This window comes from Notothenia rossii, assembly GCF_949606895.1.
Source record: "Notothenia rossii genome assembly, chromosome: 7".
Taxonomy (NCBI): Eukaryota; Metazoa; Chordata; class Actinopteri; order Perciformes; family Nototheniidae; genus Notothenia; species Notothenia rossii.
Window position 1 is genome coordinate 27,706,648 of NC_136905.1, and position 10,141 is coordinate 27,716,788.

At 39.2% G+C, this 10,141-nt stretch overlaps 1 protein-coding gene and 1 long non-coding RNA gene across 2 annotated transcripts; both read left to right on the forward strand.

Moving 5' to 3' along the window:
• Nucleotides 1-425: 425 nt before the first annotated feature.
• Nucleotides 426-5,447, forward strand: LOC307045485 (uncharacterized protein). Its single transcript, XM_079691169.1, has 6 exons — nt 426-704; nt 1,349-1,481; nt 3,124-3,362; nt 3,560-3,707; nt 4,163-4,285; nt 4,373-5,447. Exons 2-6 carry the CDS (start codon nt 1,388-1,390, stop codon nt 4,420-4,422), a joined length of 654 nt encoding a protein of 217 aa, XP_079547295.1. The 5' UTR covers nt 426-704; nt 1,349-1,387; the 3' UTR covers nt 4,423-5,447.
• A 732-nt stretch (nt 5,448-6,179) lies between these two features.
• LOC307012985 lies at nt 6,180-9,792 on the forward strand. The gene is made up of 2 exons (XR_013800797.1): nt 6,180-6,230; nt 9,270-9,792. It is a non-coding gene; the product is annotated as an uncharacterized lncRNA (long non-coding RNA).
• Nucleotides 9,793-10,141: the final 349 nt, after the last annotated feature.

A 10,141-nucleotide genomic window follows, 5' to 3' on the forward strand; every position in this document is an offset into this window, starting at 1 on the left:
TTAACTCTTAATCTTGTTAGATATTATCCATCTCTCCCTCTTTACTTCAGAGAATCCATTATCGCAAGAAATGTACAATACATTAATTTGTCCAGGACATTAAAACCAAAACATAACAGGTATGTTTTTGAACATTGGTGTCATTTTTTGTTGCTTTGACACCAGGTCGTCCTGCTTGTCCTTCACCCAGAGGGAATTTATTTGAATGTAAAATTGTGTTACGTAACTATTTCCAGCTCATTCTCAGTAAGCAAATGTGTGCGTGCGTGCGTGTGTCTGGGAAGGGGGGAGAGAGAGAGAGAGAGAGAGAGAGAGAGAGAGAGAGAGAGAGAGAGAGAGAGAGAGAGAGAGTGAGAGAGAGAGAGAGAGAGAGAAAGTTTGACATCACTAGCAGCTATTATTGGCTCAGGCCTGCCCAACCTGTTTGTTTCAAAGAAATCCTTCCTGTAAATCAGGATGATTTCAACATTCCTCCAGTTGCGTTGTGCCTCTCAACTTACCTTCTGGTCAGAGCGAGAGGATGGCGTGACACGTGGATAGATGAAAAGAGAGTCAGTATACGTTGCGACATTGACAGTCTTTTGAGACTGCATATGTGAGAATAACAGCTGAGAGAAGGTTGTTGTTTTTTAAGTAGCTGCGTTGTATTGTTAAAATAGGAAACTGCCTGCAGATCTTCTGGGGAATTTCCAGTTCATTTTAAGGTTAGTGGTAATGTTTTCCTCGACTTCCATTGCATTTTAAATACATGTGTTTTTTCGTTTACTTTTTTTCCCATACTTACAAAACCTTGCAAGATTTAGGGGTTGAAAAATGCATGTTCATGGATCAAATATAGATGAGCCTTTTTTTAAATGCATTTGAAAGCAAATAACACTGCATGACAAAAGCTCAGTAAAGTTCAAGTTAACATCACTTATTTACAATTCATAAGGACAAGGCCTCGGATCAGTAGAATCATTGTAAAAGTGATACAATTATGAATGTAAAATCTGATAATTTTATATTGTCAGCCCATATATTCTTATTCAATCTATGGTGTGAAATATAATCTTTGATTTAAATACATGTATATAGATGACAAAAGTTATTTTAAAATCAATTTAATGGGTCATACATTCTGGCCCGTATCATAAAAGGCTGTTAACATTGCATCTGTATCTAAAACCTTTTTTTTATATTACCCGAGGGCAAAGAACCAGTCAAATGGTTATTTGCTCTCAGGTCATAGTAAAGTTCCAATGTAATTTACACCACATTTAATCTGAATAAAAGCATGGGAGTCTTGACTGTTGTATTCCTTTATTGTTGAATGAAACGTTAAGTTAAATTGTTTATACTGTTGCAGATTAACCTATGAAATAAGAGAACCTGAGTGGAGAAAATAATGGAGAAGACAAAAGTAGAGATGAGGCAGAGGAGGAAGGTTTTTAATATGTGCCTGCTGCTGGCTCTGTTCCAAATCACCGCACCCTCCTCAGGTAACTAACTGCTTCAGTCATTAGAAAATACAAGTGTGTTTATATCAAACATCAGGTTTCCAGGTCGTACTTGCATGAACATTGATACACTGTAAACTGAATGCATGCATTGACGTCACTCCGGCCCTGGTTAATGTTTTGGAGCCTCTAAGGAAATACCTTTAGTCACTGGAGGATATTTGTAAAACAAATCTTTCTCCATGTCAAGAAAATCCTCCGGGGGAACACCGGTTCCTTGTCATTGGAATATACAAATGTTTATGAGGGCAGGGGATGTACTTTGCTTAAGGCATCATCATCTCAGATGCAGGTAGCATTCACTTCCTGTCAACATCCACAACAATGATGGGTGGATTTTTGCAAATAGCAACAACTCAACCTAAAATTCTTATCTGAGCGATGATGTGTAGAGTGTGTTGTGAAAGATCAGACTCCATGAAGTGTGATCAGTTGGACCATTTTTAAAAAAAAATTTACTTTTGATTTGGAGATAAGACAAAGTGTGTGTGTGTGTGTGTGTGTGTGTGTGTGTGTGTGTGTGTGTGTGTGTGTGTGTGTGTGTGTGTGTGTGTGTGGGTGTGGGTGTGTGTGTGTGTGTGTGTGTGTGTGTGTGTGTGTGTGTGTGTGCGTGCGTGCGTGCGTGCGTGTGTGTACGTGTGTGTGTGTGTGTGTGTGTGTGTGTGTGTGTGTGTGTGTGTGTGTGTGTGTGTGTGTGTGTGTGTGTGTACAGTGCATTATGTGTTCCCTGACTCTGTAGATATCTATTTATCTCATTGCTCCTCTCTCTGGAGTAGATTGTGCTGTGTTGGTCCGTTGTCCGGCATTTATCCATTGGGTTAGGGTTAGGGTTAGACCCATCCCCCTATACTGTGTACACATTTAAAACTCGATGTTGTATACTCAAGCGTCTTTCATGGTTGCAGTGAATCATTTCAATGTTATTTAACTTATCTGTTATACCATCATTCGCTGCTGACTACAAAAAAATAAGAACTGATTCCTTATCAAAAGTAATTCCCATCAATAATGCGCATGTGCGGCAAACATTATCGACTAATTCAAACCCCATGTTTTTATAGCTGGGCACAAAACTATTTAAGTATGTAAACCTCATACTGCTATGGGGTTTACAACACGATCCTTAGAGGGTCTTTGGAGACAATAACTTGACAGACACAGTATGTGTTCAAAGGGTGGCAAAGGGTCGCATTCCTCATTTGACAAGAAATAAAGAAAATGTACTTTGTTTGTTGCAAGCCACATTTTGGCCTTTGTCATTGTCCAAAAACAACAAAGTATATCGATCAACAAAGATAACAAAGATCTGGAGCATGTGCATATTAATTACCTGATATGTTGTGATCCACTTAAGTTAGGCAGGAGACAAGATAAATAAATCAAGTTTTTGTTTGTCTTCCCAGCCATCATAAGGGCAGTTATTGAACTCTTGTCAGTTTGGAGAGCACTTTTCTAGGTAAAAGTGTTTGGTTACTGAACTGGTTTAACACCTTTTTGATGACATAAAAAACTGTGGATGAAGTTAGAATATAGTAGTCCAAACTAATTGTACTTTAATGCTGACTGCACTTTTTGTACTTTCCTCCTTATCATACCCATTTTCGACTCTAAATAACTGTTTCAGCTGAAAACTCCATCGCCAATATCCCCACCACCACCACCACCACCACCACTTCAGCACCGAACCCAGCAGCTCTCAGATACCTCACACACCCAGCGGACCTCAAAGTGGCTGTGGGAGATCCTGCAGTGTTTAGCTGTGGAGTTCCTAGAGCTTCTCCGACCTTCACCTTCACCTTCTACGGGAGTCACGGCAACTACAGCCTCACATGCCCCTCTGGCCACGTAGAAGATATCCCCCAGGTGAGGCCTCATCTAATGCTTCCTCCTATCCTCACTTTCTTCTCCACTTCTTCCCCTCAGTAGCACCATCATACTGCCACTGTAAGAAGCAACATAAGGGTTCACTCAACAGTCTATTTCGCCGTTCACATCGTTTTGTATCTCAATTCTTTCTTGCCTGAACTTCTCTCCACCCTCCTCCCTGTCTCTCTCATCAGGCTCTGTATGGAAGTTGTGTTTCGAAGAAAGGCGAGTCATTGGCTGTGTGGACACTCAAGGGAACCTCTTACTCAGACAACGGCACAAGAGTTGTGTGTCAGCAGCCAAACAATCGTGCTGCACCTGCTGCTGTCCTGCAAGTTTATGGTGAAAATATTACTATTGCAATTTGATATCTATATTATTTCAGCAGGTTTATCATAAAAGAAGGTCCGAGGCACTCTTCTGGCAAACACAGTTCAAACAACTTCAATCAGATAACTAGGTGAATTTCTAAAAACAAAGACAATGTTTGTACATGTTAAGAGAGAGCCGGTTCACAATCTCTTGTGTCCATGTTGTTGTTGGAAATTATTTAAAGTGTAACTTGTATTGTTCTGTATGGAAAAAATACAAAAAGTAACAATTATTATTGAGGCTTTCCGATATGCTCTCAACTTGTAAGCAATCCAGATAGGTTATGTTAATGTTTTTAGAAATGCATCATGGACATTTCTTCATTTTTAAGCTTAAAGTTTCTTACTTTTAATAATGTCTGCACAAGTTGCTCTATGCATTTAGTCTTTCTCCACCAAATCAATTGTGAAAAATTCACTCTATAGATGACGGTCGCAGCTACTTCACTCTCATTGGCTGTGTCATTGGGGGCTTCTTCGGCATCCTGTTGGTGTTTGGTTTGTTGTACTTCATGCTGCGGAGATCTGAGACGCTCCAGACGTGGTTCAGTAAGTACACTGCCCAAAGTCACTGCTGAATGCATTGATTGCAAACTGCTAATTATTTAGTAATCTGTGATGTCTTTGTGCTTTCAGGGGGAAGTCAACCAGAAGATGATATGAACACAATAGTAACAAAGGAATAGATGAAGCCATTGCTTTTTCATGTACAGTAAAGGGACATTTTTCCTAACCTTTAAGCAATCTACGTGTAGTGAAAGCATGAATTATCCCAGGTCTGAAGATGATGGTGACATTTTGGATCTAGTTTTTCCTCTGATAACTTCACTTTCTTGTTATGTCCTCTTAAATTGGACCTTGCATGCATTATACACAAACACTTTAAACACACACTTTTTTTAAAAATAGTTATGCCAGATCGCTTTCCACTTGGTGCAAGGTCTGTGCACTGCCTTTACAGTACCTACCATTTACATCCTATTAAAACATTTTGTATTGTGCTTAAACAATGTGTGTGTAGAGTAAATAGTCAAACTGTAGATATTTGATGATCAGTCTTTTCCCCATGAATATTTGTATTGCACATTATTGTTGGATAAAATCCACATTAATAAACAAAGTAATCTTATCTTTCAATTTATCTTCCACTGATAAAATAGGCAGAATAATGAAATATTAAGTGTCAAAATAAGAAACATGAAATAATAAGTGTCTCTGCATGTTAAGCAGCTTTACGCAGCAGTTTGAAAGTGTTGAGTATACGTGAGTGATTGTCTGTAGGCAGGCAAGGTAAAATAAGGAACAGAGGAATTGCTGCTCTTTGTGCTGGTACACATTCTTTACGGCTCTATTCCAACAAAATATGAAATGTAAAATTCTTACAGATGAGGGTCCCATCTGTCCAGGTTAGTCAGCTGCTCTTTCACATACTGTCCACTTGAGGGAAGCACTCACTTTACAGATAACAGAGAGAAATAAAACAACTGACATTCATACCAAACACAAAAAACACAATTTTCTGTTTTTGTCAGAACTTGTTGCACTTATTCAATAAAACTCTAATGAAGAAATTGCTTTTCTATTGATTTAGGATTTAGTAAGTTAATACAACATGCTGTGACGATGAGTGTTTTCATATATTTGAATATTAAAGTCTTCACGCTTTGTTGTTATTGTCTTTGCATAAAGTTGATGATGTTTGTGCCCTCTATTCTGCCTTTCATGTCTTCTGAAGTATTTATGATGATCACTGAAATATTATTTTTGTTCTATGCTTTTTCTCATCTTCTTGTTGCCTATTGACCCTGTGCTACAGCTGTGATTCAGCTAAATTATACTAAAGTATTTTGGGTTGCAGTTGCATACACATGGTGAACGCTGTGAATTCAAACTACAGTGTATTGGCAGGTTAAAAAAGACACAAGCGTTTGGGTTAAAATATTGCATATTGTTACGTAATATGTTACTTTATTAAGTTAAGTAGTAAACATTTATAATTCAATAGACTTTTGGTTTCACAGAAGACACAAACAAGTCTAAGTTTATTATTGTTACTACTTTTTTTTCATCTTTAGTACCAAGGTTCAAGGTTCTTTATTTGTCATACGAACATAGCTACAGAGTAGTTATGTCGATGAAAATGTTAGGTCACAGGCTTCTCCAACAGTGCAACACAATAATACAGATAAACAGTAAACTGTAAATTGTAATAGTGCCCCTTACTTAAACAAAATAGTGACATCAACTGATATCTACATTATTTGTTAACTTAACTCAATACAACAAGTTAAAATTACTTTCTTGTGAGAGAAGTTATTTAACTCATCAGCTTGAAGTAACCGTTACTTTAAAGCACGAGTGAGCAGCTCTCTTTGAACACACGTGGGCGACTACACATGCGCAGTTTGCCACAGAGACGTCAGACCGACGTCATGGGTCATGGAACGAACTAAGCGGGAAGAAATCATTGTCGAGAGTCTGAGGACATGATAAGGTAAGTTTTAACACAGTCTATGGTTTTAACAAACAATATTGTGCTACAGAGTTGGGAAGTTAGCCAAAATCATTCAGGGTTAGCTATCGTTATTGTAATGAGTCATCCTCTTTCGTCAGATGAACACCGACTTTCACCGTGTTTAAGTAAAAATCGTGGTGAGGCTATAAAGTAAGAGCTAACTTTAAAGCTAATAAAGTTAGCCCCTCATGTAGGCATATGGCGTGGAATTAATTCCGGTTAAATAAATGTATTTGAAGAAAACTTGTGCAAAAGCAGCATTTTCGTTAACGGTTGACACTGCAGCAACTGCTGCATTCCCTGTTAGCACACATTAGCCACTGCTGACGACGCTGAAGTTGGCTTCCGATTCAGAGCATCCGATTCGGCAGTTAAGGGGAAAGTTAAGGGACATTTAATTTACAGCGCTGAGCGAACAATCCTCCGTGTTTGAACCTCTTAAATCGCTGCATAGCCGATTTATTTGGACTGGATTATCCCAGAGAGTCATAAGATTATTTATAACCCAGTTTGAGATTTGTGAAACCTTTATTCTATTTGTGAAAATACAAAAAAGGGAGATTTCAGTGCTTTTTTCACATGTAGACCACATTAGACCAGGTCCTGATCTAAAACCACTATACCTAGACTCATCAAATCTGGACTGGATTATCCCAGAGGGTCTAAAGATTCTTTATAACACCGTTTCAGATTTGTGAAACCTTTATTCTATTTATGAAAATACAAACAAGGGAGATTTTGCAGTTTAAAAAAAAAATCTAGACCACATTAGACCAGGTCCTGATCTAAAACCACTAGACCTAGACTCATCAAATCTGGACTGGATTATCCCAGAGAGTCTAAAGATTATTTATAACACCGTTTCAGATTTGTGAAACCTTTATTCTATTTGTGAAAATACAAACAAGGGAGTTTTCAGTGCTTTTTTCGCATCCTGACCACATTAGACCAGGTCCTGATCTAAAACCACTTGACCTAGACTCATCAAATCTGGACTGGATTATCCCAGAGGGTCTAAAGATTATTTCAGTGATGCAAATTAGTCGCTTTTCGGCGCCTCCCGTTTTTTAACGCTGATTTGGGTGACTTGTGTAATTCGTGGAGAACCGAAGAGTTTTCGTTTTGGGGGGGGGGGGGTCCGTCCGTCCGTCCGTCAGTCAGTCTGACAACTTCTCACTTCAAAAAAGAAGAAGAAATCTAGATCGCAAAATAATTAAACAAGCGAGTGCCTGTTTTTCCTGGCCAAGGACAGGTTCATTGAACACAACACGAGCGTAACGTGTCTTCACGTGGTTATGTCTCGTCTGAAAGGAGTAACGGAGACCATCGGAACGCCACTCCAGCTCTTCAAATATTGCAGTACCCATAAGGAGCCGTACACATGCCGCAGTGTTTGCAAGGCTGTGTGGTTATGGCTAGAAAGGATCCGTCTAATGTAAATATGACGTCACGTTCTCGTTCTAACTCTCGTTGTAATCGGAGCGGCTCGGCTGTAATCGGAAAGGGTCGGGGTGGGCGGGACGCGGGAAGATCGCGGGAAGATCGAGAAGAGACGTCGTTCTAACTCTAGGAAACGACAGCAGTGTGGGACCTTATTGCGGGAAATTACTGACACACACATACCACCTACAGGATGAGACGTTCATGTGTACAGTGATATCAAGACTAAATGATCTTTTGGAGGACGTAAAGCAACACACCCGGCATGACAGTAGTCTTCCTCTCACCTTCACGCCCCCCAAACACAAAAGGCAGAAGAGGACCATAACACCTCTCAGTACCAGCCATCGTAGACACCCTTTTTCAGGCCGGGTGGGTCATAAAGCTGAGGTCATGAGATCCAACTACAGAGTGGACAGCTTGAACAAGATTTTAAAAGCTAAGTCCCCAGAGTCTAATGCGGGAGGAGCAGGCAGGGGTACGAAGAGGAGGATAGATGCTTTAGGTAAGAACAAAGTATATTTGTGACCTGCTCTATCGAAATCAGTCGCATTGACCCGAAGACACATTTTGAGTTGTATACACTGCTGGAAAGAGGATATTCCTAGCTTTCTAATGATATCATTGTTTTTGTACTCCAAATATTAAGCGAAATATGTCACATTATATAATGACTGTCACCGAGTCATCATTTTGAGAAAAGGCCTTCAAAGTTTTGTCTTCGCTGGAATCCATCGATCTGAGCAAATTATCAAAATACTACGGAGGGAAGATATTTTCGTTTGGATTACTGGTCTGGGGGAAGCTCGCGAGTGTGTGTGTGTGTGTATACGTGTGTGTGTTTGTGTCTTTTTGCGTTTGTGTGTATTGCGTTTGTTTTCCCGGGGGAAACCCTCACGAGAAACACCGGCTGTTGTTATGCCTGCCGTGACGTTACATTACTCCGTTCTCCGCTTGTAATTATGCCGTTACAAGCTTCAAATTTGTATTTATCATCTGAATTTGCCGAAACAAGTTTAATATTCTGAAAGCCAAGACTTTGTTTAATTGAAATCAGATGAAAACAAACTGTAACGGACCCTGCCGTGTTATTTATGATTACTCTACGCTTACATTCATAATGTCAGCCGGAGGGAGGGGGGGCGGCGCTGCGGAAGAGCAGATTGCCTGTCATCTTCCCTTTACAAGCTTAAAGAATGTATTTATCGTGTGAGTTTGGAAATAAAAGTTTAATATTCTGAAAGCCAAGACTTTGTTTGTTTAAAATCAAACAAAACACCCGAACCCCGAAGAATATTTTTTTACGCAAATCCACGTTTATTTTTAAATGAGCCGTTGCGACTTCCGACTGATTTCGATAGAGCGGGTCACATTTACTTTTGCCATCTCTATATTCACAAAACACAGCCAATCATCCATTCCAATCCTATGTGACATGGCACAGTTCATTTCACTCCAATAGAAATTGGTATAAAAGAGACCATTAGTCTTCTAGTCTTCTCATTGTGCTTATTGCTGTGGATAGGTGTTAACTATTGTTGTTGTATTGTATAATCTCAAAAGTTGTTTTCATCCAAGGCACCACCGCCAGGTGAATGTTGGAAGCTTGGAGATGAATGGAGCTGTAAAGAGGTGGTAAGTAAAACAACGTTTTTAATCCATTGCATGTGATTGATGTAGTTATAAAAAGTATATCATAAGCTGTCATTACAGTCTAAATATCTAACAGCAAAAGGAGGAGAGTCTGAGGAGGAGAGGAGATGAGGAGAACAGAGGAGAGGAGACAGCAAAAGGAGGAGAGTATGAGGAGAAGAGAACAGGAGAGGAGAGGATACAGCAAAAGGAGGATAGTCTGAGGAGAAGATGAGGAGAGGAGAACAGAGGAAACAGGGAAAGCAGAGTAAAGAGCAGAGTTGAAAGAGAAGTTGAAAGCAGAGCAAACAGTAGCAGGAGAAGTAGAGCAAATGTAAAAGTAACTTTGAAAAGTATCACCAAGAAGATCAGAGTTGCATAATGTTATTTTGTTTTATTCGTTACTGTTATATTAATGTTTTATGTTAATTTTTGTACATAGGATAATAAAGATGATCTTAACCTTGAACTCGATTCATGACCTCATTTCATTATTAAAACCTTAATATCAAATTACAGACTGGATTCAAATTAGGATCTCCAAATGTGTTGATGTAATGTTTGTGATAAACTGAAGGATAAAGTGTTCCTTTATGTGTTGAGAAAATTCCCCTCCCTCTTAAGCCAAGTAAGGTGTTTAAAAAGCCTCTTGGATCAGCTGGAAAATGCATCATCACAAAGCTGAAAACAGCTGTTTCACTTTACTTTTGAAAGATACGACAGAGACAAAGCAACACATATATGATGATATTATAGAATATGATGCATTGCTGCAGATTAAACTACCCAACGGGATATAAAAGAGGTAAACACATCTA